The sequence below is a fragment of the Varanus komodoensis genome, unplaced genomic scaffold, assembly GCF_004798865.1.
Source record: "Varanus komodoensis strain SLA01 unplaced genomic scaffold, ASM479886v1 scaffold210, whole genome shotgun sequence".
Lineage (NCBI taxonomy): Eukaryota > Metazoa > Chordata > Lepidosauria > Squamata > Varanidae > Varanus > Varanus komodoensis.
The window spans coordinates 22,348-49,598 of NW_025335590.1; the positions used below are offsets into that span (position 1 = coordinate 22,348).

Below are 27,251 nucleotides of genomic sequence, written 5' to 3' on the forward strand. Positions count from 1 at the left end.
AACCTCAGCAAAGGCAACTGATTCAGTCTAGAAGCATAACAGCAGTACGGAATAAAATGCCATATTAAAACTAAAGTTAAATGGTTAAAATGCTGGGAAATTTTTTTTTAAAAATCACTTGGCGCTGGAAAAAATGTAACAGTAGGTGCCAGGTGCACCACTTCAGAGAGCTCTTTGCACAGCTGGGGTGCCATAACCGAAAAGGCCCTCCTCCTCCTTTGGAGAGGGCTCCTGGAGAAGGATCCCCAAGTATGACCTCAGGGTCCAGGTGGATATATATGGGGCAAGGTGATCCCTCAAATAGCCTGGCCCCAAGTTTTATAGGGCTTTGAATGTTAGTACTAGCACTTTGAATTGGGCCCAGACTTCAACTGGCAGCCAGTGTAGCTGGAAGAGGACTGGCGTGGTATGTTCTCATGAGCTAGTTCCCATTAACAGCCTTGCTGCCCTGTTTTGGATCAACTGAAGTTTCTGGACTGTTCCCCATGCGTTTCATCTCTGGGAAGCTCTGAGGAGGCCAGCATGAGGGTGCAGGTAACTTGACTGCTCTCCTTTGGGTCCTCCTGGCAGCACAAGCTGCAAAAACAAACCCTGAATTATGAGTGAAGCTTGTCAGGGGAGAGACATGCCAGAACTCTGGGTCTGGACATCACAGGAAGCAAGGCAGGGGTAAACCAAGCCGATGAAGTCGAGATGCACACACTAACAAGGCACTGTGCTCCTGGCAACCAAGGGTTTAGAAAAACCTCTGATGAGCAAACCCTTCCAGCCCTTTCTGAAGAAAGACCTTTTTATTCAAACATCATTTTAATAATCAAGGGTTTTAGACGTTTTAAGATTTTTTGTTTTCTGTTTTCACAGTTGCATTTCATATTTTATCTTCCCTTATTTTTTAGTTTATAATGTTCAATGTTAGATGTTTTTAATAACTGTGGGTTTATTATTGTAATTTTATACTAGGTAAGCCATCCTGAGCACTTGTGCGGAAGGATGGAATATAAATGTTTGTAGTAAATAAATAAAACAAGAGGTAAACCAACAAAAACTGTGGTTAGTTTTGCTTCAGGCACTATGGACTAGGGACAAGATGAAATTCTTTGCATGTCTAAAGTCACATATCCAATTGTTGGGATCTCTCAATAAAGGCATTCCAAGCACAGCTTTGGAAAGACCCTGTTCTGGAGACTTGGGACAAGGTTTCCCATTCCAAGCTGGTAATCCAGGGAAATCTGTTGGCACCGTCATCAAAGCCTGGTCTTCTACGGATGTTCCCATCATGCACATTTAAGCAGAGAAGACCCATTTCCCATGTGATGGGATTCTTCTACATAATCCCTTGGCTGTACCCATAAGATATCTCATAACTGTCAAGGAAATGACATTCAGCAAGTAATTTTCGCCTGCAGGGAAAAAATCTAGGCACCCAGACAAAAAATCTGACAAGAATGAAACACACAACCACTGATCTCTTTCCTTCCTTGGAAGGAATTGGAACTTGCCCCCTTTTTTACCTGCCAAAAGATGAGGTCAGATCTGGGACCTGGGAAGACTTTTAAAGAAGGAAGAAGTAGTTGAAGGAGTTGAATAGCGGTATTCCACATACAAAAATATTCAGAGTGGGTTATTTTCTATAGCAGGCCTAAAAAGATCAAAGGAAAAGCCACAGCTGCTTTTTAAACCAGATATAAAGCTGACACAAAAGCAAAGCAGGGGGAACTAAATTCCAGGGGAAAATCCAACAGGGATGCAAGTCAAATTTCGAAAGGAGCAATCACAGCAATTCTTAATGCTGTATTACAAGGGCTGTTGTGCGGGCCTAGCAAACTTTAGAGTCTGCACTGGGCAAAAAGAAAGCAAAGGCTTGGTTCTAGTTTGGGCTCAGGTCTTACAGGGAATCCCAGGAAATATTTCTGAGCATCTCATGGGCTCAAAAATAGATTCATCCTAAATTGGAGTGTTCCACTTACAGTGGCACCTTGGCTCACGAACTTAATCCGTTCCAGGACTCTGGTTGTGACCCAAATTGGTTGTGAGTCAAGTCAAATTTCCCCATAAGGTTCAATGCAAATAAGGTTAATCCATTCTGTAATTTTTTTTTTTTAATCACAGGGAAGACGGGCACAATTGTGGGTGCACTGGGGGGAGATGGACACAATTGCAAATGTCACCCGTTGCGGAGTTTGCGACCTGAGGAAAAAATTTTCCTAAATTTCTGTTCGCAACCCAATTTGGTCGTGAACTGAGGCGTTCGTGAGCCGAGGCACCACTATATCTTTTAGTTTTTTAAAAACATGCAAGGGACTTGAGCCCTCGCAAAACTAATTCCTTCCTTAATCAGATACCCAGTTTTAGCCCTTTACATTCCAGGGGGTATTTTCTGCCACACACACTTAAGACCCTTTCTCCATGTGACAGGACCCTTTTCTGTCCTTTCCCAGGACAGTCTGAAGAAAAGTTCTTCACAATGCTCAGGGTTAAATGATGAAATTCACTTTCACGGGAGATAGTGACAGCTTTGCAAATGGACTGGCAAATTCACGGCGGAGAAGCTAGCCATGGCTGCTAGTCCTCATGGCTAAATGCAACTTCCAGTATCAGGCGGTGGTCCTTGGCACACCAGTTGTTGGGATCCTGTGAGCAGCTGGTTGACCACTGTGCAACTGGGACACTAGTCTAGGTGGTCTGATCCAGCACTCCTAAGGACCTCTCCACCTGTTGATATCTCTCAAGTACCAGGTAGAGAATACCTAGCCAAAGGAACCGACAAATAAATGAATAAATAAGTAGCCCACGATACTCCAAGCAGGGGTCCTCAAACTTTTTAAACAGGGGGCCAGTTCACTGTCCCTCAGACTGTTGCGGGGCCGGACTATAGTTTGCAAAAAATATGAGAGAATTCCTATGCACACTGCACATTAAAATAATTAAAATTAAAATTAATTAAAATTAATTAAAATTAATTAAAATTAAAATAAATTAATAAAAATTAAACTTAATTAAAAATAATTAAAATTAAAATAAATTTTAAAATAAATTTTAAAATAATTAAAATTAAAATAAATTAAAACTTAATTAAAATTAAAATAAAATAAATTATTTTAAAAAAATAATTAAAAATTAAAATATGTTTGCTCCACTCACTTGTGGGACACAGCTACAATGTCCTTGATCATGCTGGGGGGTGGGGGGAAGGTGAGCATGACCGCAGCCATCTCCCCCCCCCCCCACCAAGCGTGACTGCGATTGCGGCCATCACCTCACTGAGTATGCCTGCGCCGGCTCAGAGCTCTCGGACTCACTCGGAGAACATTTTCTCCGAGCGAGTCCAAAACCTCTGAGGTGGGCCAGATAAACAAGCATGGCGGGCCATATCCAGCCTGCAGGCCGTAGTTTGAGGACCCATGCCATAAAGGATCCCACCAGAACAGACCAAGCCACATACCCCCTGATGTTTCTTCTTCCTTGGAAACCTCAAGAAATGGTCTTTTCTCTTTTCTCATGCCAGGAGACAAGGCCTGACCTAGAAACTGGAAGACCTTTCCACGAGGGTGGAAAGGGCTAAATGACTGCGGGCGCTTCCCACTACATCAAATGATCAGCGTCTGAAGCAACGCAATAAAGTTCAAAGGAAGGATGGCCAGAACTTCTAACTGCTGCTCAGAAGAACAGAGAGGGATGGGTTGAAAGTGGGAGGCTGGAAGAGGGTGGACATCTGCCATTGCAGGCTTCCCCAACCTGGTGGCCTGCGGAGACATTTGGACCACAGCTCCCAGAATTCCCATCCAGTGGGGTCATTGACTGGGAATTCTGGGTGTTGCAGTCCAAACGTGTCTGGAAGCACAAGGCTGGGGAAGGCTATGCTAAGGGAATGAGTTGTTTTAGCTACTTCATGGGGGCAGGAAGCCCCAGCCTAGGGGGACATCCTGGGTTGTCCAGTGGCAAACCAGCATCTGGTCTCATCCTGGCCAGGGTGCTGGAGCTATTCCAATCCTCCCAGCTCAGAGGTGGAGGATGTGATTCTTCTTGCAATACCTTCAAGGCTTTCTGCTTTCAGCTTATCTGGAAGAGAACATCTCAGGAAATGGCCCATCCATCGCTTTCACAAATGTGCCAAGAAAAGATGCAATTCCAACTCCCAGGATCTGTCAACTGGATGATGATGAGGAGGAGGAGGCCTGGAAAGGACACATTCCTTACCCAGGGAAGCCAGGTTCCCATAAGTCTCCTCCATGACAACCCTGTGTAGAGCCCTCTGGCCCGGATCCAGCAAAGCCCACTCCTTCTGCGTGAAATGCACAGACACCTCCTCGAAGGTCACCACACCCTGAAAGCAGAAAACAAGATCATTTTCTTGCTATGCATAGCAGCAATCCAAGAAGGCAATAATGGTGAGATGGTTGCAGGTTCTTCTACAGGAGCCAGAGCTTCACAAGTGACTTCCAATTCTTGCTAGCAGTTTTCTGGACAGAGGAAAAGGGCTGCTTCTGCCAGGTCCAGGGACAGGCACGTTAGAGAGACACACCCACCTTCCCTACCTGCTCCGGGCACACAGACGCTGCTTCCCTTCCACCACAAAGTGAAGGAGGCTCCGAAGAAACTCCTGCGGTCTGTTGACTGTCCCTGCAGTTCGGTTCCTTCCCTGTGAGGAAGACAAAGAAAGTAGGAAGACAGTCTCTGCTTCCTCAGCATTGGGATTTCGGTAGCCTGAGTGAGATCAGTCTTTCCCCACATTGCTTTTGGCAGAATTCCAGGTGCTTTCTCTGCAGCCAGAATATTTATTATTTATTTACAAATTTGTATGCCGTCACCACATGCTTGGCATCTCGGGACAGCTCACAATACATACAATTAAAAATGCTAAAATGATCTTTATAAATAACAAATTCAATAAAAGATTACATAAGGACAAAAAGCAACAGTGAGAACTGGGCACAGAACCACTGATTGGTTCAAAATTGAGAAAGGAGTTCGGCAAGGCTGTATACTGTTGCCCTGCCTATTTAACTTATATGCAGAGCACATCATGAGAAAGGCGAGGCAAGATGAATCACCAGTTGGAATTAAGATTGCTGGGAGAAATATCAACAACCTCAGATATGCAGATGATACCACTCTCATGGCAGAAAGTGAAGAGGAACTAAAGAGCCTCTTGATGTGGGTGAAGGAGGAGAGCGCAAAAGTTGACTTGAAACTCAACATTAAGAAAACTAAGATCATGGCATCCGGTCCTCTCACTTCCTGGCAAATAGATGGGGAAGAAATGGAGGTAGTGACAGATTTCATTTTCCTGGGCTCCAAGATCACCACAGACGGGAACTGCAGCCAAAAAATTAAAAGACGCTTGCTGCTTGGGAGGAAAGCTATGGCAAATCTAGACAGCATACTAAAAAGCAGAGACATCACCCTGCCAACAAAAGTGTGTATAGTCAAAGCTATGGTTTCCCCACTTGCAATGTATGGCTGTGAAAGTTGGACAATAAGGAAGGCTGAGCGCTGAAGAATTGAGGCCTTTGAATTGTGGTGCTGGAGGAGACTCCTGCAAGTCCCTTGGACCACAAGGCGATGAAACCAGTCAGTCCTAGAGGAGATCAACCCTGACTGCTCTTTAGAAGGCCAGATACTGAAGATGAAACTCAAATACTTTGGTCACCTAATGAGAAGGAAGGACTCCCTGGAGAAGAGTCTAATGCTGGGAACAATAGATGGCAAAAGAAGGGGACAACAGAGAATGAGGTGGCTGGAGTCACTGAAGCAGTCGGTGTGAGCTTGGGTGGACTCCGGGGGATGGTGGAGGACAGGAAGGCCTGGAGGAAAGTTGTCCATGGGGTTGCAATGGGTCGGACACAACTTCGCGACTAACAACAAGGACAAAAAAACCCCTGAAAACAAAAAGAGCAACTGTTCAGCAATGAAATATTAGTTTTTAAAACAGCAATTAAATAAAAAGGTTTTAACCTGGTGCCAAAAAGAAGTAAACTCAGCACCAGGCGCACCTCTCCGGGGAGCGCATTCCATAATCTGGGTGCCACCACAGAGAAGGCCCTGCTCTGGCTAGATGTTCTTTTTATCTCCTTTAAAGAGGGCTCCCAGAGCAAAGCCTCTCCCGCAGATCTTAAGGGGTGTGAGGGCATGTAAGGGAAAAGACGCTCCTTCAGGTATCCTGGTCCCAAGCCTTTCAGGGCTTTATAGGTTAAAACCAACACATCAGTTCTATCTTGAGGTAGAACTGATTCTCTGAATATAGGGCAGAAAAGACTCTTCCCCCTGCCACCAATGGCTCAAGGAGAACGTAAAAGCAACTCATGGACTTCTGGAAGGTGCAAGATGGGAAGCACCGTGGTGGGGACCCCCTAAGCCTTACCCACTGGGGTTGGGCCTGCAGCACCCACCAACAGGTGGCACACCAGCAGTGGCCTCTGCGTGGTCTCCGACGGAGTGTTCTCAGCTCCAGGGGAATCCATGGCTACTTTGGCCAGTTGTCCTCCCACCTGGAACAGGAATGACGCACCGAGAAAGAGAAGGAGAAAATGGATTAGGAAAGGAAAGGAATCAGTCTGTCTGTTTGCCAATCTGTTTGCATGCAGGTCTCCGTCTAAACTTCGCCTCCTAAGATCAGCTGCCCTTGACAAGGGAGCACACAAGGATTTCGGCCAAAATGTGTCCATTGCATGAGGAAAAACACTGGAAAATTGCTCAACTCCTCCTCCTCTTTTGAAAAATTTCATTATAAGATGATTTTTAAAAATACAGGTTTAAAATATATCATAAAATTTAAAAAAGCAACAACAGAAAATACAGAAAAACCTAGATATACAACAAGACAAGACAAAACAAAACACAGCTAGTGTATCCCACTAACAGGACCATGAGCAATATAAAATTTATACCTTCATTTCTTTCCTCTTCGTTACTTGTACTTCTAATTTTCCACTCTTTCAGGAATACCCCTTTCCATCCAAAATTGCATTGAATCAACCGAAGGTCTAGTTTTATTTTATTTATTTATTTATTTATTTATCGAAAGCTTTTCTAACCCGTCCGCTACTAGCATCTCGGGATGGCTTACAATAAAAGTACCTACACTTTTATTTATATACATTCAATAAACAAACTCCATATATCATCAAAATCATTCTTTATCAGTCCTGTTTTCATCCTCATCCCTCATGCCGACTTATCATTAACAGCTATACTCCAAATTTCTTTATGCTATTCAATTCACTGAAGGTCCCATTTCTCCATCCAATTCTTTGGTATTATTAATTTTGCTCCCATGTGACTGCAGCCCGTGCTAGTGGCTGATGGAATCCCTCCGGCATTGGAACGTCACGATCTCTTTGGGTGCTTTGGGATCTTCTCAAACAGGCATGTGAAACACTTTCCATGTTTTTCGGCGCCAGGCGAAGACCTTTTTATTTCAACGTCATTTTAATTGTTAATATTATTTGCTTATTTTATCTGGCCAGGGTGACCTATTTTATATTTTGATGGATTATATTTTAATTTTATGTTGTGAGCCGCCCCGAGGCTTCGGCGAATGGGGCGACATAGAAATGTTTTAAATAAATAAATAAATAAATAAATAAATGATGGGGTGGGTGAAATTCAGACTCTTTTGACTGACAGCCAAACGGAGATTTTTTTTAAAGGCATCACAACTTTGGAACTACCTGTTCAAAATGTCCTCACCTGCACCTGCTCCTTTTCTTCTGCCTGGCTCAGGAGGAAGCCTTCGGCCAGGGCCACCGCCTGGGAGCTGGTCTCCGGCCCACATTCCCTGACCCAGTTCTCCATCTCCGGGGGCAGGACAGTCAGAAACTGCTCCAGGATCACCAGGTCCAGCATCTGAGCCTTGGTGTGCCTTTCCGGCTTCAGCCACCGGCAGCAAAGGTGGTGCAGGCGGCTGCAGACCTCCCGCGGCCCCTCGGCCTCCCGGTAGCCGAAGGCCCTGAAGTGCTGGCGCTCGGCGTCCGAGCTGGCGCTGCTCCCACCCGTCTTCTCCTGCAGACTTCTTCCCCAGAGCTCCGCGCCACTCTCTTCCAGGAAGAGGCAGCAGCTTTTCCCTGCCTCGGGGCCAGCCTCGCCTTCCTCTTCCGCCTTCACCCTCTTCTCCATCACCGCTGCGGGCGAGAAGAGAAGGTCTCCTCCTCCTTTCTTGAAGACGCAGATTGCTGGCTCTGGGGAGAGGAGGGCAAATATTATACGCACGATATCGCCTTCTGCATACCTTGCGTTCAGCCAGGAAAAGGAGCAGGACTGGGGAATATTACCATCCGCCGGGGGGGGGGGGGGGGGCTGCGCAAGAGGCCGAGCGGGAACCCGCAGCTTCCCTCGGCTAAGATGCTCAGCCCCAAACCTTCATCCGGAACATCTCCGGACCGGCGCGGCGCGGCGCGGCGCATCCCTCCGCCCAGCGCGGCTTCGCACACACCCGGCCCTGCGGCAGCCGATCCTCCTCCGGTCCCGCCAAAGGGGGGGCGATGCACGCGGTGGCCATGGGGGCGCGGGCAGCGAGGCCGGGGAGGGGGTCCCCGCCGCGGGGCTTCTGTCCCAGCAAGGGGCTGCGGAGACATCTGGGTGGGGGGAGCCCCGCAGGGGCAGGCTCCGCGCTGGCGCCCGGGGGGGGGGGCGGGCCGCCGTTCCCCCCCCCCCCGGGGGCACGACGCACTCACCGGCGGTGGGGCGCGGGTCGCCCCCGGGCTGCGCTGCGGGCGCCGCCTTGCTGGGCCTCCGCCGCCTCCAGGGCCGGCCCCGATCCCGCCGCCGCCCGAGCGCTGCCGCGCAGGCGCAGGACCAGAGGAGCGAGGCGGGGGTGAGCGGGGACCCCCTCCCTGCGCCCTCCTGCAGAGACAAAGGGACATGCACTGGGGGGAGGTGGGCCTTCTGCCGCCCCACCCCCTTTCCTGCCATTCCTCGGGGATGCCGGGAAGGGTCTGGGGAAGGCAGAGCGGGGAAGGGGATTGGGGGACTCGGGTGTACACCGGAGCCAGCACCTGGCAGGCAAGTGGGGAAGGCGGCGGTGGAAAGAGGTGGGCATCCTCTGCTCCGCATCTCCTCCCGCTGCCAGGGCGCCAGAAGAAGCCGGTGCCATATCGGTTGGAAAGGTATTGGGGACAGCTACACCGCCTCGCGACTCCGAGGAGCTGTGCACGATGAGCTGGGTTCGCCCCGTCCTCCCTCGCCACAGTTGGTTCACACAACAACCCTGCAAGGCAGGTTAGTGAAAGAAGGGCTGGCCTCAGACCATGTGGGGAGAATAAGCTCCTTTGCTGGGCTCCTGCTGCTGCTCGCCACACCCAATCATGCCACCCAAGGTGCCCCATGAGTGGGGGAACTGCACACTTGCCCCCCACGAACTGGTGAGCGCCTCTGTTGGCAGCATCCAGGAAGGGGTGGAAAGGAGGAGTCCAGTGGCACTGGCTTTCTCACGTGCAAGCCAAACCAATGGGCTCCCCCGCTCCCGGTCCAGCTTCCCCACCACAAGCGGCTGCTGATGTCGGAACAGTGGGATTGTGGTTGTTGCTAGTTGCGAAGTCGTGTCCGACCCATCGCGACCCCATGGACAACATTTCTCCAGGCCCTCCTGTCCTCCACCATCCCCTGGAGTCCACCTAAGCTCACACCAACTGCTTCAGTGACCCCATCCAGCCACCTCATCCTCTGCCGTCCCCTTCTCCTTTTGCCCTCAATTGTTCCCAGCATCAGGCTCTTCTCCAGGGAGGTCCTTCCTTCTCATTAGGTGGCCAAAGTATTTGAGCTTCATCTTCAGTATCTGGCCTTCCAAGGAGCAATCAGGGTTGATCTCCTCTAGGACTGACTGGTTTGATCGCCTTGCGGTCCAAGGGACTCGCAGGAGTCCCCTCCAGCACCACAATTCAAAGGCCGCAATCCTTTGCGCTCAGCCCTCCTTATTGTCCAGCTTTTACAGCCATACATTGCAACTGGGAAACCATAGCCATGACTATACGCACTTTTGTTGGCAGGGTGATGTCTCTGCTTTTTAGTATGCTGTCTAGATTTGCCATAGCTTTCCTCTCCGGAAGCAAGCGTTTTTTAATTTCTTGGCTGCAGTCCCCGTCTGCGGTGATCTTGGAGCACAGGAAAATAAAATCTGTCACTACCTCCATTTCTTCCCCATCTATTTGCCAGGAAGTGATAGGACCAGATGCCATGATCTTGGTTTTCTTAATGTTGAGTTTCGAGCCAACTCTTACGCTCTCCTCCTTCACCTGCATCAAGCACTCCCATTTTCCCAGCAACAGCTGGAGCTCAGAATGACAGATGCGCAATGTGCCACTTGGACACTTGAGGACAACTGTCATCCCTGCGCCCCTCAGTGCTCCCATGGTGTCCCCTGCGATGCCTACAAAAGGACTGAGATGCCATCCTGTGCTCTTTGTCTGCCAGATACAGGAGAACCCACTGGGTATTTTAACCCCAGGTCATGATCCAAATTCCCAATGGGTTAAAAGTGTCATCCGAACCTGCCCTTAAATCCATCTCTGGCTTATAAACCCTGCAAGTCATGGCAATTTCGGATGGCTTATGAGCCTAGAAGCCATCCCAAATAAACCATGGGTTATAAGCTGAGGTAGGGTAGGGTGTTATGTGAACCCAGTCCTTGACTGGACCAGAATCCCCCAGTGAGTGCAGGACTGAGTGTAGTTTTAGATCCAAGTCTCCCAGGCCTTCGTCTGATGCTTGGAGTCTGACAAAACGCTGCATCCCAGAGTTCAAGGTGATGGAAGACCATTTCTTGTATTTGTTAATTTTGCAAAACCAGGTTGATCTGAATATGCTGCATGGTAGCCCCATAAAGAGAAATATTTCCCACACAGTAAACACCAAGTGAGCCCTGCAATCAGACTGAAGGCTGAGCACTGACTCACAGACATGCATGTTCCTAAAAAAAAAGAAAAAAAATCCATATCTCATCAGTCTCCAGTTTTTGGAATTCTTCCCCATCTGATAGATAATTAATACACTGAGTCTTCATTACTGTCAGTAGCAAATACATTCAATATTTGTTAATATTTTGGGGATTCAGTTTCAAATTGCTACAGCTCAAGATACCATTTCTATTTTATTTCTCTACAGAAACTTTTATGTGAAGATAATTTAATACATTTTGATTAAAAAAAATCTTCCTAGAATCCCATCTATTGAAAATCAAGCTCCACTGAATTCAATGGGGCTATGAGGAGGAGCTCTCCAAGCTGGGAGAATGGGCTTCAAAAGGGCAAATGCAATTAGCACAAGTAAGTGCTAATTAACGCAAGTTGACACAAAATAACCCCACTTCAAGTACGGAGCAGCGACTGAGCGAGAGAGGGATCTTGAGGCAGGGATGGGCAGCTGGATGGAAATTTGGTCGTGAACAAGGCCAACTCTATGCTAGACATGATTAGAAATGGAATTGAAAATAGGGAATCTTACTCCTCTTATAGAAACGTTTGGCACGAGCACACCTGGAATATTGTGTGCCCTTCTGGTCACCTTCCTGAAAAAGTACAGTATGAAGTTGGGGAAAGTGCAGAGAAGGGCAACAGAGTGATCAGAGGGGGCCCCTCGGGGGAGTGGCTAGGAGAACTGGGTCTGTTCTGCTTAGCAAAACGGCGAGGAAGGGGAGGCGTGACTTTGGTGTTTACAACGATGCATGACGTGCGAGGAAAGCGGAGGGGAAGAGAAATTCTCCTAAAACGCTTGAACAGAGACATCCCATGAATCTGATGGGCGGGAGGTTTAGGAGAGACAAAAGGAAGGATGACACACAACGTATAGTTAATCGATGGACGGCTTTAGAACTGGACCAGACAGGTTCATGCAGGGGGCTCTCGGTGGCCAGTGGCCTTGCAGGATGTGTGCTCCCTCCTCGACCACAGGCGGCCTCCCTGGACACACCGGTTGTTGGGGTGCTTGGGAAGGAGGCCGTGCCCCCATCCTGCTGGGGGATCCTGCAAGCAGCCGGTTTGCCACCGTGTGGACACAGTGCTGGACTGGATGGACCTTGGCTCTGATCCAGTGTGGCTTTTCTTCTGTTCTTAGGATTGGTGGGAGATAAAGGGAAGTCAAAACAAGTGGGTCCAGGATCAACCCAAGCCGAAGCTTTCTTAGAAGTGAAAATGACAAAACTGAGGCTGTCGTACTTTGGCCACATCATGAGAAGGCAAGACTCCCTGGAGAAGACCATCATGTTAGGCTAATTCAAAAGCAGCAGGAGAAAAAGATCAGTTACAACCTGGATGGACTCCATAAAAGAAGCCACAGCTTTGAATTTAGAACAGCAAACAGTGATATCATGCACGGGAGATTTTATATTTATATTTAGATTACTATATTTTATATGTACTTATATACTTATAATTTAGAATATATAATTTTATTATTTATAATAATATTATATTTTATTTATTTATTTAGAATATTTATATGCTGTCCTTTCGCAGAGCCTCAGGACGGCTTACATAAATAAATAAGAACAGAATAAAACATAATACACATAAAATCCGATCCAGAGTAAAACATATATAGCTAATATTAAAAGTTATTAAAATATTGTTGAAATAAAAAGGTCTTAGCCTGGTGCCGAAAAACAAATGATAGCACCAGGCGGACCTCTCTGGGGAACGCATTCCACAGATGGGGCGCCACCACAGAGAAAGCCCTCCTCCGGGAACTTTGCTTCCTGATGTCTCTCATGGAGGGCTCCCGGAGGAGGGCCTTTGCTGCCGATCTCAGGGGGTGCTCGGGCAAATATGGAAGAAGGCACTCCTTCAGGTATCCAGGTCCCAAGCTGTTAAGGGCTGTATAGGTGATAACCAGCACCTTGAATTGAGCCCGGACTTCGATGGGAAGCCAGTGAAGCTAGTAGAGGACTGGGGTTATATGAGAATAACGCCCAGTCCCCGTCAGCAACCTGGCTGCTCTGTTTTGTACCATCTGAAGTATCCAGATTGTCTTCAAGGGCAGCCCCATGTAGAGTGCATTACAGAAGTCCAACTGGGAAGTAACCAATACATGTGTCACTGTCGCTAGGCAATCGTCCTTACAGGATCCTTATTATAATATATAATTATTTTATTATATTATTTTGGAGGAGTTGATTCATAGGATCATGTAAGTTGGAAACCACTTGACAGCACGTAACAAAGTTATAATAATAATATCAGCATTTTTTCCCCACAAAAGCTTCCCCCTCGGTGGAGCCTGAAGCAAAAGCTTACGAGTCTTTGTGCAAAGGACTGTTTGGGAATTACACGCTGTAACACCTTCCACTGAGCCACCCACAATGCTCTCTCCAAATCCAGTTTCTTTCCCTCATGAAGGAGCAAGGAGAACATGCATTTCTGAGCCTAATTGGTGGCTGGCATGATGGGGTATGAGGTGAGGGGATGGGAACTGGGTCTCTTCAGCCTGGAGGGGAACTGCAGGGGATGGGGTATGAGGCGAGACTGAGGGAACTGGGTCTCTTCAGCCTGGAGAAGAGGAGACTCGGAGGGGATCTGTTGGTGACATTCAGGTATGTGAGGGGGTGTCACACGGAGGTGGGCCGAGACCTGTTCTCCCCTGCAGAGGAAGGCAGGACGCGCTCCAACGGAGCAAAGCTCAGGGAGCCAAGGTTCCGTTTGGAGGCCAGGAAGCACTTCCTGACAGTCAGGACCCCGAAGGTGTGGAATGGGCTTTCACGAGAGGTCGTTGAGGCCCCATCGGCACAGGTGTTCAAGGATAGGCTGGACGTCCACATGGTGGGCATGTCGTGAGCGGAGCCGGCTGGAGCCGGGGGTCAGACTAGATGGCCCACGAGACCCATCTGACTCGCTGTTTCTGTTTCTAGGATCATCACGGAAGGATCCTCTCCAGCTCCTTCCCACAAGGGGGCTTGGAAGGTGACAAGAAGGGAGAAGAGCTTCCCGGCGATGGCCCCTTCCAATCTTCAAGGCCTGCTCAACGTCAATGTTTCCTTACTCGGTGCCACACTAAGACCTTTCCCCCTCAGCCCGCGTTGGAGGCGGCTTTTAATGTAGGAGGTGTGACTTGGCGTCCTGCACCAGCAGGGGCTTGGCTGGCCCCGATGGCCTTCATGGTCCCTTCCTACTCTACTATTATTTTTTTTCGATTTATAGCCTGCCTTTTTCCTACAAAGGGCTCAAGGCAGCTTATATAATTCTCCTCCTCCATCTTATCCCCACAACAACAACCCTGTGAGGTAGGTTGGGCTGAGAGTCCGTGACTGGCCCAAAGTCACCCAGTTGGCTCCATGGCCGAACGGGGACTTGAACCCGGGTCGCCTGAGCCCCGGTTCCATGCTCTTAACCACTATGCCACACTGGCTCTGTTCTATGATGGAGCTCTTAATGTTTTGTTTAAAATTGTTAGATAAATGAGCGTCTCCAAATTGTACATTTTATGTTTGCATATATACATGTACATTGTTTTCATATGCATTTCTTATGAAAGGTTCTATGTATTTTTCACCGTTTCAGGGCTTTTAAACTGCCCAGAAAGTGCAACACTGAAATATAATGAATCTGTTCTGCCTTCTTCTCAGGGAGGGAGGTTTGTAATGTACTTTTCTGGTATTTTGGAGCCTATCAAATTGCTCAGAGGTGTCCTATTTTTTCCTCTCCATTAAATGCCTCCCCATTGCTCATTCACAAATGGAAGAATCCCTATTGGAGGAATCACTTTCTGAAGGATTGAGGTGTGGGACCCTGAGGAGGCAGAAAGGGATGACAGAAAACTTAGGTTCCCTTCTCAGCCATCTCCCAAGTAAGGGACACCCAAGAAAGCCAAACCCAGCCCACGAGTATTTCTCCAAAGTGTGGATTTCCTTCTGAAAGTACTTTCTTTTCCACCAGTTTGAAGGAGGATGGTCAAACACTCCGGGAGAAAAGGTTGGCATGTGAATAGTAATGTTTCGTGCTTGCCTAGGGTTCATAGGATCTGTCCTGGGCACCACCACAAAATGACTGCCATGGAATTGTGGATCCCGCTGCACATCCCCTCGGAAGCATCTTTTCTATCTGTCAGACCTCCATTTCCACACAGCCCTCCCCGCCATTTTGCCCCTCAGGACAAGGACATGGAAAGCAGCACCCACAACTGGCTTTGGACGATGCGGCAGCCCACACTCAAGGGCCAAGTGTGGCTTGCCACTGAAACATGGGTTACCGTGCTGTCTCAACCCAGTGCAGGCAACAAACCATGATGAACAACTCCTGGTTCACAACCTGACAAGCCATGGTTTCTTTTCTTGCGTTGTTTGTGGTTAACAAGCTAACATGTCTTGTTAGCTTGATTAGGATCAGACAACTTAATAACCCGTATTTCAACAACGTGCAGTTCAACGACAACTCACACTCAACCCTTGAGTGGGGATTCGCATAGTGTCTGAACCTGGTTTCACTCTTCCAGGATTCCACCAAAGTCTTCCACTAAACTCTGCAGCCACCATCCGTTCAGACATGAAGGCACTCAGCCCTCCAGCTGTTCTCAGCAGGCTCCCCCAGTCTTCCTCTGGCTCCTTCCTTCCTCCCTTCATTTCCCCTCTCCCTTCCTACCAGCAGCCAAAGATCTCCATTTAGGTGTTTTTTCCTGATATTCATTTATTTCCCCTTTCAGGAACCCAAAGCAGCTTATGCTGTCCTGCTTCTCTCCGCTGCCTCCCCCATCTGCTGACGTAGCACCAGAACAGCAGCCCTGGTAGTCGTAGGATTAGTCTGGGCCTCTGCTGCAGCTGCCCGGACCTCGATTAGCACAACCTGGGTGCCCTGTGGGAAGAGCTATAGAAAAGCTGGCTCTTCCTTCCAGAAGCTGCCTCAGCAACACAGGGATCCACTGTTCTTGGATCTTGCTGGACCTCTGCCTGAGTCTATTCTCACATCACCTTGTCCCTCTTCATCTCACCCTACCATGCCTTGTTCCTGAACCCCACCTGCCTATCCCGACCCAAGGTACCTACTCCTTGTTCTCACGTCTTGCTGGCTCTTGACCTCTTACCTGTTGCGACTGCACCTTGTCATGCTCGGATTCCTGGTGCCTGACCTTGGCCTGCTCTGTGACCACAACTTGGACTCGTCATTGGATGTGGCTCTTGGGCTAGGACCCTGTATCTCCTTGGGTCTTCTGGCCTGGCTCCCACAGGATCTACCTCGTTTCTTGCTGCCCATGTCCCAGATCCTGTCCTTCGGCTAAAAACTGGTGTGCCCAACTTGGGAAACATACTGCAGGTGGCTTCTTTCCCCTTTCCAGGCATGGTGGTCACATGCTGGGGAGATGAGCATCATCTGTGAGTGCTTGCGTCATGTGAACCCAACCAGCAGTGGCCTGTGGCTGTGGGCAACAAGCCACCCCAAACTCATGGCTTGCTGCAAGCAGACCCAGCCAGTGCCTGGCCCAAAGCCACCCAGTGCGCTCTATGGCTAAGCGGGGAACAGAACCTGGATCTCCTGAGTCTCGGTCCAAGACCCTAACCAGTATACCACACTACATCAAGAGTACTACCAGCAAGAAAGTTTGTTACTTCAAACTTGGGGCGCTGGCAGGCTCCGAAAAATACGTTCCGCTGCCCATTTTCGGTGTATCTTGATGTTCAGTGTTAGCATTATTTCATGTCCCATGCGGCAACTGGGAGACCTGAGGTAGGAGAGATGCTGGCCTAACCCATGAAAGGATTTCACGGCAGGGACAACATTCAAACTTCATTGCCTGCATTCCCCATTACCCTCTCCATGTTGTGTTAGTTGCAATGACAATTTCGGTCGCGTTGCCTAAATCGCACAACAGTAACGCCCTGGCTCAAACAGCTCTCCTTTTTCCAGCAGACAGAAGCTTGGGGGATCATGAAAAGCCCCCGAAAATAGGATCGACCAAACTTTTTATTAACTGACTATGCTTTCTCTTGTGCTTGCATTTTTTAAAGTGAAGGCTCACACTCCATTTCAAGTTCTCCAAAGGTCCAGAAATTGTTAGGATTTAGCGAGTTCCTTCCCAGGAAAGTTATTTGTAATGATTTCATGCATCTGCCCTCGTGGAATCTTTTCCAGCTCACAGAGCATTTCTAATGCTACTCTGTAATATGGATCATTTGATGTCTTTTGAGGTGGGCGCTGAAACTGAAGCTCTTTCCACACTCCATGCACTGATACGGCTTCTTTCCAGTGTGAATCCGTTGATGGGTTTTCAGGGCTGCGCTCTCAATGAAGTCCTTCCCACACTCTAAGCATTTATAGGGCTTCTCCCCTGTGTGGATCCGTTCGTGGGATTTAAGGTGCGAGCTCCAGTGGAAACTCTTCCCACACTCCAAGCATTTGTAGGGCTTCTCGCCTGTGTGGATCCTTTCGTGCAGCTTCAGGTTTCTCTTGTTGCGTAAAACTTTCCCACACTCTAAACATTTATAGGGTTCCTCCCCTGTGTGGATTCTTTGGTGAATTTTAAGGGCTCTGCTCTCACTGAAGCTCATTCCACACTCAGAGCATTGATAGGGCGTCTCACCGGTGTGGATTCTCTGATGGGTTTTAAGGTTCGAGCTCCAATTAAAACACTTCCCGCACTCCAAACATTTATACAGCTTCTCGCCCGTATGAATTCTTTCATGTATCTGGAGGCTCCTTCTGTGAACTAAAGTCTTTCCACAAAAGGAGCATTTGTATGGCTCTTCCCCTGTGTGAATCCTTTGATGGGATTTAAGGGTTATGCGATAACGGAATCGCTTTCCACATTCCAAGCACTGATACGGTTTCTCACCTGTGTGGATTCTTTCGTGCACCTTCAGGTTTATGCTTTTAAGTAAAGTCTTTCCGCACACGGAACAGGTATAGAGCTCATCACCTGTGTGGATTCTCTGACGACAGTTAAGGTCTGAGCTGTAGCTGAACTGATTTTCATATTCCAAGCACTGAAAGGGTTCCTGTTTCGTATGAACATTTTGATAGCTGCTAAGATGCATCTCCTCAGTAAAACTCTTTCCACGCTCAGAGTGCTTCCACAGTTTCTCCTGATTATAAGTATTCATTTTATTTGCTTCAAAAGATTCTTCTGGGATCGGATGCTGTTGGAAGTTGGTCCCTTCATAACAACTGGATGTGTTTCCCCACTTCTCTTCATCCTCAACTTTCAGTCTTAGCTGCTTGCCACTGTGATTGCTTTCAATCCCATCAACTGAAAGAAGAAAAACAGAAGAAAACCAATGGTGTGTAATTTGGATGATTAGAGCAGTGGGGAGAAAACCCCCACTCCAAATAAATTAAATGTATTTATTTTAAAATTTTGTATGTCACCACCACATGCCAAGGCATGTCGGGATGGCTCACAATATATACAATTAAAAACAATAAAATAATTTTTACAAATAACAAATTCAATAAACGATTATATAAAAACAAAAAACCGAAAACAAAAAGAGCAACTGTTAACAATAAAATATTAGTTTTTAAAATGGCGATTAAATAAAAAGGTTTTAACCTGGCGCCGAAAAGAATATAAACTCAGCACCAGGCGCACCTCTCCTGGGAGCGTGTTCCATAATCTGGCCACCACTGCAGAGAAGGCCCTGCTCTGGATAGTTGTTCTTTTTATCTCAAGAGGGCTCCCGGAGCAGAGCCTCTCCCACAGATCTTAAGGGGCATGAGGGCATGTAAGGGAAGAGGCGCTCCTTCAGGTATCCTGGTCCCAAGCTGTCCGATAATGGATAGACATGACAACGAGAGAGGGAAACAGTTTCTTATTTATTTAGGATAGGTGTTGACAGCCTTTTAGATCACACTGGCTCAGTTTGCACGGTTTTTTAAAGATCTCTGGGAGGCTCCGAGGACGCCAGCAGGTGGGTGCAGATAGCTCACTTGCTCTTCTTTGGGTCCTCCTGGCAGCACAAGCTGCAAAAACAATGAGTGCAGCTTGTCAGGGGAGAGACAGGCCAGAACTCTGGGTCTGGACATCACAGGAAGCAAGGCAGGGACAAACCAAGCAGATGGTCAAGACGCACACACCCGCAAGCTGGGGTGCTCCTGGCATCCTGGCTGCTGTGATGGGCAAGTCCTCCCATGTTTGATGGGTGTGTGGAAAAGGGCCTTCTCTTGCACTGTTCCAGAACTCTGGAACACAGTCCTTCGAGAACTACTCTATTTCACTTTTCAAAAGGAACTAAAGACGCCTATTTAAATCAAGGCTTCTTAATCTTTACTGCAATATTTTTCTTTCTTAATGCATTAACCATCTATGGTTTCGTAATATTAAAGAATGGAGAAATAAGCAGGACTGCTTTGAAGAGGTGCGGTGTCACCACTACAGAATGGCAGGGCGGAACTGCGGCGCATCCTGCAAAGCAAAGGGATGAATACTCAAACAGAGCAAATATTCCATCCTTTCGATGGGTCTGGGAAGGGTATCTAGTCCAAGAGCACTTCACTGGATGGCGAGAGAGCCTTAAAAGCACATGCTCAAAGAAGCAACATCAGCTCAGAGAAGAAACATTTACCTGTCTTCACACCAGAGGATGCCCAGCATATGCATATTCCTCAGGAATTAATTAATTAATTAATTAAAAACTTTTGTATGCCGTCCTAATATTCAAATTCTCAGGACGGCTTACAATATTTAAAAGAACAATTAAAACAACAATTTCTGATAAATAATAGAACCAAAACAAAACAATAAATCACAAAGCAGAGCGACTGAAGGTTACAAGTTGTTAAATTTTACAATACTGTTTAAATAAAAAGGTTTTGCCCTGGTGCTGAAAAGAGTATAAGCTTGGCATCAGGTGTACCTCTCTGGGAAGTACTTTCCAGAGTCTGGGCGCCACAGCAGAGAAGGCCCTACTCCAAGTTGATGACCTTTTTACCTCTCTTAGAGAGGGTTCCCAGAGCAGGGCTTCTCCTGCAGATCTTAAGGGGCGTGAGGGCATATAAGGAAGGAGATGTTCCTTCAGGTGGTCCCAAGCCGCTTAGGGCTTTATAGGTCAAAACCAGCACCTTGATTGGGCCCGGACTTCACCTGGAAGCCAGTGGAGCTGGTAGAGGACCGGAGTTACATGAGAGTAATGGCCGGTCCCCGTCAGCAGCCTGGCAGTTCTATTCTGGACCAGTTGCAGTATCCGGACCGTTTTCAAGGACAGCCCCACATAGAGCATGTTGCAGTAATCCAAGTGGGAGGTTACTAGAGCATGAATCACTATTGCTAGGCAGTGTTCATCCCTACGAACTGAGTCAGACGGCAGCGGTAAGAGATGAAATTCTCAATCATACTGGCAAACAATCCTACCACCATGCCCAGATGGCATCCTCCCAAGAATCCTTACAGAGCTCAAATAATTGCGACCTTAAAAAATGCAGCATGTTGCTAAGGACCACCCTCTCCCACAAAGGACTGGAGAAAGGCCAGCATAGCAGAAATTTTTAAAAGAGGATCTGGGAAATTAAAGGCCAGTTACCTTAATGTCTGCCTCAGGAAAATTGGTTGAAATCATTATTAAAAATCATTTCAGTAAGCACATAGAGGAACAAGCCCTGCTTAAAAAAAAAAAAAAAAAATCAACATGGGTTCCAAGAAGGCCAGTCGTGTCTCACCAACCTACTGGAGTTCTGTGAGGGTGTGAATAAATATGTGAGCAAGGAGAGTTTGTTTACTCGGACTTCCAAAGCCTTTTGACTTCGGAAGAGTCCCTCACTAAAGGCTCCTGAGCAAATTAAGCAGTCATGGAATTAAAAAAACAGGGGTGTCATCTTATAGTTTATTAACTGGTTAAACAAGAGAGTGGAATTTAGTGGCACTGTCTCTCCATGGGGAGATGTCACCAGTGGAATCCCACAGGGATCTGTACTAGCACTTTTTAACCTACTCCTGAATGATCTAGGAGTAGGAATAACTTGTGAAGTGGCTAAATTTGTTGATGGCACCAATGATTTAGGGTGGTTGAAACCAAATGGAGTGTGAGGAGCTCCAAAGGGAACTCTCCAAGCTGGGAGAATGAGCATCAAAAGGACAAATGCACCAAATAGATTAGCTAAGATGTTTCCAAATTGTTGAAAATGTAACAATTGAAAATGTAACAACATAAATTGTTGAAAATGTAACAACATAAATTGGGTACTTTCTATCATATGTGGTGGACTTGCGATAACACGAAAAAGTCTTGGATTAAAATACATAAATGGCTTGAGGAAATGTTACAAAAACCTTTAGCTTTTAAACCTGAAGTCTTCTTATTAGGCATTATATCTGCTGATATTAGTAAACAAGACATGTATTTGATTTTACATGCAATTACTGTGGCGAGGATTGCATTTGCCCAACCCTGGAAAAGTGAAGAACCACCCACCAATGAACTGATCCTAAAAAAGATCTTGGACTGTGCAGAAATGGACAGATTGACTTTGTCACTGAAGGAGAAAGAAGATACTGACTTCTATCAAACTTGGGACTCTTTTTATTATAGGCTAGAGAAAGGGACTTTGTATAGATTTAAATATGTTTCTAAGTTATCACAAATGGAAAAAAAATGTGGGGGCTGACCCAGCAGGTCCAACGTTTTTGACAATTGATGTTGTTTTTAGTTTTTCTTTGTTTTTAGGATTATAATTTTGAATAAAACTTATTTTTTTAAAAAAAGGACAAATGCAGTTCAATGTAAGGAAGTATGTACAGAAATGTATGTTGGGGCAAAAAAACGAAGCTTCAAGGATACTCTGACGGGATCTGAACTAGCAGCGACTGAGCGAGAGAGGGATCTTGAGGCAGGGCTGGGCAGCTGGATGGAAACGTTGTCCCAAAGCTCAGCTGCTGTGAAGAAGGCAAACTCCATGCTAGGTGTGACTGGAAAGGAATTAGGGAAAGAAAATATACTCCCTTTTTACAAGTCTTTGGTGCAGCTGCAATTAAAGCATTGCATACAGTTCTAGTCACTGCACCTAGAAAAGGTCGTTGCAGTTGGAAAAACTGCAGAAAAAGGCAAATGAAATTATCAAGGGGTTAGAGCAACTTCCCTATGAGGAAAGGTTGCAACAGCTGCTATTGTGTAACTTAGGAAGGGGGTGAGTGAAGAGGAGAGATGAGAGAGGTGTTCAAAATTATGCCTGGTATGGAGAGGATGACATTTTTCTTCCCCAGCGCTAAATCCCAAAGGGGTCACCCCAAGAGGCTGATTTGTGGGGGCTTCTGGGGAGACAAAAGGAACTCCACTCAGTGCATAGTTAAACTATGAAATACACTTCAGCAAGAGGTAGTGAAGGCCATCAGTTTGGACAGCTGAAAAAGGACCTGGACAAATTCCTGGAGCAGAAAGATCTCCATGGCTACTAGTCCTCATGGTCACACGCTGCCCCCACACGCTGCCTCCAGTACCAGAGGCAGTCTGCCCTTGTTCCCCAGCTGCTAGGAGACCATTGTGCTCAAATCCTGCAGAGTTGGTGTGCCACTGTGTGAACAGAATACTGGACTAGATAGTCTAGATCAGTGGTTTTCAACCTTTGGTGGGGACAGTGAAAACAGGAAAGCTACCTCAGGGACTACCAAGGCCGAAACAAAAAGCACCATACACATAATACAGTATTCTGTGCAGCAGTTTCCAAACACAATACCAAAAAAAATGAAAATTCTCCAAAACAACCAGAAAATGAGCAACAAAACGCCAATAAAAGAACAGCATACCAAAATTGGCTTCCAGTTGGCTCCCACCGAACCATCTCTCCCCTCCCTGCCTCCCCGACCCCCGTGCACCCCTGCAAGCACAATGCCAACTGAGGACGAGATGGTGGAGCACAGCCAGCCCCCATGCCAGTCTATGGAGAGCAAGATGTGGCCCCCTCCCCACAGGCTAGTGGGAATCTCCCACAGGCTGGTGGACCTGCTCTAGATAACACTGGACTAGATATTCTAGATAGTCTAGAATCCTGAACTAGCAGGCTTTTCTTATATTCTTATGACAAGAACTCCATTGACATATTGAAGTTTAAGAAATCAGGTCCAGATTATAGCCATTCTGGATTTCTTAAGAACTCAGATATGAAATTGCTGATATTCGACAAAAAGAAACACAAGATCAGCCTTTCGACTAGAGAAGTGAAGGAAGGCCAATAACACCCATATTTAAAAAGATCCTGGCAGATCTGGGAAATTACTTTTCTGTTATCTTGCAGGCAACTTGGTTAAAGGCATTATTAATACAGAAGGATAAGGCCTGCTTAAAAAGAAGACTCAACATAGCTTCAAGGAAAGAAATTCCTGTCTCAGGAACTTTTTAAAGTGAGATTGTTTAGAGATTGTTTACTTGGATTTCCTAAAGGCTTTTGACAAAATCCCCCATACTATAAATCTGTAGTGTAACCATGCTAGAATTCCAGCGCCTTGTTTAGATCTTGTATCTCCTGGACAGAGGAATGAACGTGGAAGGTTAATGTTTGTAATAAGAAGGATCAGTCTGCTGAGAGAAAGTGTTTACTGCTTTAAAACCTTGCTCTGGATTCAAACATATGGCTTTGTAAGCCGTCCTGGAATGTTTCTTTCTGATAGGAAAGGATATAAATATTTTAAATATAAATGTGTTTATATTTATTTTTAAATATAAATGTGTCGAAATATAAAAAAGAAGATGCAAATAAGATGTGAATGGCAGACACCCTGGTCACAGCGGAGGGAAGCCCGTCGTGGGACGAGTCAAGCCAAGCATCACCAAAGTGATCAAAAGCCACGGTGAGGCTTTGCAATGAGGCCAGCTCAGAGGAGAAGGAAGTGAATGTTCTACCTATGCTTTTTATTTTATTTATTTTTTTATTTGGAATTTTTGTATGCCGTCCCATTCACATAAGCCTCGGGATGGCTTCCAACATATAAATAAATATCTATACAAATACATATAAAATCTGGAAACATCCTGGCAATACTTTAAAACCAATAAATAAAATCAGCACTTGTTAAAATATTGTTTAAATAAAAAGGTCTTATGCTTTAGGGACATCACTGGCCGTTGTGGATCTCAGCTACACCCCACAATGTTATTATTGTTAGATTACACTTCTGTCTGAGCTCCTTCTCCGCTTGTGAGGAACCCAAGGCGGCTTACCGTTTGGCCTAACAACAGTTTCAGGAAGTAGCTGGGCTGAGAGTTTGGGACTGGCACGAAGTCACCCAGAGAGGCTCATGCCCAAGTGGGGACTAGGACCCAGATCCTGAGTCCAATCTCTAGCCACCGTAGCACACTGGCCCTCCAATGTGCAGTTGAAAACAATATTCCATAATTCTTCTTTCTCGGATCTGTCCACAAGGAAAACAAGAATCCCAGTCCAAAGAGGTGACATTCCTCACCCAGAGAAGCCAGGTTCCCGTAATTCTCCTCCATGACAACCCGGTGCAGAGCCCTCTGGCCCGGATCCAGCAGCGCCCACTCCTCCTCCTCGGTGAAATGCACAGCCACCTCCTCAAAAGTCACCAGATCCTAAAAGAGGAAGAAATCGTTTTCTCTTGTAAACTAACAGTCCAAACGGACAGCAAAGCCAAGGTGGTTGGAGGTTCTCCTGCAGGACTCAGAGCTTCAAACGGGCTTGCAAATCTTTCCTAGGAATCTCCTGAAATTGAAGTCAGGGCCCAATTAAGAGGTTGGTGATGACTTATAAAGCCCTAAATGGCTTAGGACCATCTCCTTCCCTATGTGCCTGCCCACCCCTTAAGACCTGAGTCAGAGGTCCTTTTTCGGGAGCCCTCCTTGATGGAGATTAATAGGGTGGCTACCTGGAGAAGGGCCTTCTCTGCAGTGGCACCCATTTCTGGAACTTGCTCCCTAGAGATGTGTGCCTGCTGCAGACACTTGATTCTTTTCGGCACCAGGTGAAAACCTTTTGATTTCCCCAGTATTTTTAGGTTTAGATTATGATTTTAACTGGGGTTTTATTGTACAGAATCGATGCTATGCATTACTTTGTTTTATTGCAAGACCGTCCCGAGACGATTTGGCAGCGGACGGCATAGAAAAGATTTAAATAAATAAGTAAAAGCTGAGGAAACGGGGCAGATTCTTCCACGCCCAGGGCGGGGTGCACGGGATAGGGGCCGCAGAGGCTTCCCTACCTGCTCTGTTTGCACAGAAGCAGTCTCCATTCCGCGATAGGGAGGATTCGGGGCAGGCCTCCCTCGAGTCGCTTCTCCCTCCCCAAACACTGTTCCATTTCCTGCGAGCAAGACCAGAAAAGCAACAAGGTCATCTGCATTCCAGTTGCTCGAGTGCGAGCCATCATTCTCTGTCCCCCCCTTCTGTCGGGACACCATTCGAAGCGCTGTTTTTATTTCTACAAAGTCTGAACCTGTTGAAGCCCCGACTTCTTTTCCGAATGCATCGGAAGAATGTCTCCCCCTCCCCGTGTTGTAACGCGCCCTGCCAGGCCTTACCCAGCAACGCAGGGCCTCGGTCACCATCCTGCACATTCCACCGGAACAGTGGCTTCTTTGTTGGATCCGAAGGAGCCTTCTCGGCTTCAGGGAAATCTCTGGCCACTTTTGCTCCTCTCCCCTCCACCTGGAGCAGGGATGAGGAGTCCAGGCAGAAGAGAAGAAAGCAGATTAGGAAGGGAGAGAAACCTGCTTGCCAAACTATCTGCATTCAGGCCTCCTTCTGAAGGTAGTGGACTTCCTAAACTCTGCAGCCATACCTTTCGTAGGTGGACACATGCAGGTTTTATGTCTCGTTCTTATTACATTGCATTTATCACTTGCCTTTATTTCTTTTGCGAGGAACCCAAGGCAGCCTATTTTAACTCCACATTATCCTCACAAAAACAACCCTGTGAGGTAGGTTCAGCTGAGTGTATTGGATTGGCCCAAAGCCTCCCAGGGAGCTCCATGGCCTTCATGGCGATCTGGGATTTCCTAACGCTAGTGTGAGAAAAGCACTAAAAAGCTGCATCCAGGACTCCCTCTTAAAACCAGTTCAGAGGAGAGAATGAAACTCTCAGATCCTCCGTGATGCTCAGCGGCTTCTGCTGGGCATTTCAAGTGGAATGAGCCACGGTGAGTTTGTTATTCTTTATGCAATGCCATGGTATCCTGACAGACCATCCAGTTCACTGTGGGCTGTCCAAACACCTTTCCCCAGTGGTCCTTCCACAGGTGTGCCAGGAGGCACCACGGCAGGACAGAACTGTCCCCTTCTCCTTGCTCCGATCCTGAGCCACTTTCAGCTGGTTGCAGATTTTTTAAAAAATCCCTTTAACGTTTGCTTTTTGTGGGGATTACAAAACCCGGCCTGCCAGCTGGCTTCCATTTCGACAGCCACTGACAGTCCCTTCAAAGTGCCCAAGCAGGACACTGGATGAGCTGTCACAGGTAGAAAACGCTATTTGTAAAAGAATTGCATCCACAATGGGCGTTTTCTCTCTGTGTGTGCATTCTTAATACAGCTGAGCAACACTATTTATTTATTTATTTTTCGATTTATATCCTGCCTTTTTCCTACAAAGGGCTCAAGGCAGCTTACACCATTCTCCTCCTCCATCTTATCCCCACAACAACAACCCTGTGAGGCAGGTTGGGCTGAGAGTCTGTGACTGGCCCAAAGCCACCCAGTTGGCTTCATGGCTGAGCGGAGACTCGAACCCAGATCGTCTGAGTGCCAGTACCACGCTTTTAACCACTGCACCACACTGGCTCTCACTAGAGGTGTGCAATTCTGTGAATGTAGCAACGTGAAGTCCCAGGCTGGGTCAATATCCCAGGGTAGCAGGTACCAATCAAGGATACTGACCAAAAGGGGATCAAAAGAAGCTTTTCCCCCGCTTGGGTTTCTTTCTCTTGACAGCTGTCAAAAGATGAGCTGTCACAGGAAAGCAAAGGCAAAGGATCTTGGATGGTAAATTGGGGGGGGGGGGTGTATTTACATCTCCTTTGTGGCAAGATCCTCTTTCTGTCTCTTTTCAGGTGCTCTCACTTTTCCAGTTGTTCCCCTTGCGATGTCTCCTTGGGAAGATGGGAAAGTGTAAGCCGCTCTATTGAAAAAGGAATTTGATGTCTGGAGGAATGTAAAAACTCTGTGTCTGTTTAGAAAGGGCCTCTTGATGGGGCATCTCATGGTTTGTTAAACAGGTGTGAATGCAAGCAGAACCTGCAGGTGAGAAAGCTGGCGGTAGGGGGAACGTGGTGATTGATGCATTACTGGCAGCCCAAAAATGTTGGGATGGGAGGGGAGGGGGATTGTAAAGACGTCAGTCCTCTGAGGCTCCCCGATCAAAATGTCCTCACCTGCACCTGCTCCTTTTCTTCTGCCTGGCTCA

The 27,251-nt window shown here is 47.1% G+C and overlaps 2 protein-coding genes across 5 annotated transcripts in view; both read right to left on the bottom strand.

The window, feature by feature from the left end:
• LOC123023881 (gastrula zinc finger protein XlCGF26.1-like) overlaps positions 1-27,251 on the bottom strand; it is a 62,804-nt gene that overhangs the window by 7,326 nt on the left and 28,227 nt on the right. The gene's annotated exons all lie outside the window — the stretch shown is intronic.
• On the bottom strand, positions 16,860-27,245 carry LOC123023882 (zinc finger protein 239-like). Of its 4 annotated transcripts, XM_044431015.1 has the most exons (5): positions 26,859-27,091; positions 25,375-25,501; positions 25,057-25,157; positions 24,298-24,427; positions 16,860-18,159 (listed from the first exon to the last, which is right to left on the bottom strand). In XM_044431015.1, the coding sequence occupies exons 3-5, from the start codon at positions 25,084-25,086 to the stop codon at positions 17,066-17,068; spliced, it is 1,254 nt and encodes a 417-aa protein (XP_044286950.1). In that variant the 5' UTR covers positions 25,087-25,157; positions 25,375-25,501; positions 26,859-27,091; the 3' UTR covers positions 16,860-17,065. The 4 variants fall into 4 exon arrangements, with proteins under 4 accessions (XP_044286950.1, XP_044286949.1, XP_044286948.1 ...); XM_044431014.1 differs by lacking the exons at positions 25,057-25,157; positions 26,859-27,091 and adding an exon at positions 27,220-27,245; XM_044431013.1 differs by lacking the exon at positions 25,057-25,157 and having other exon boundaries at positions 26,859-27,093.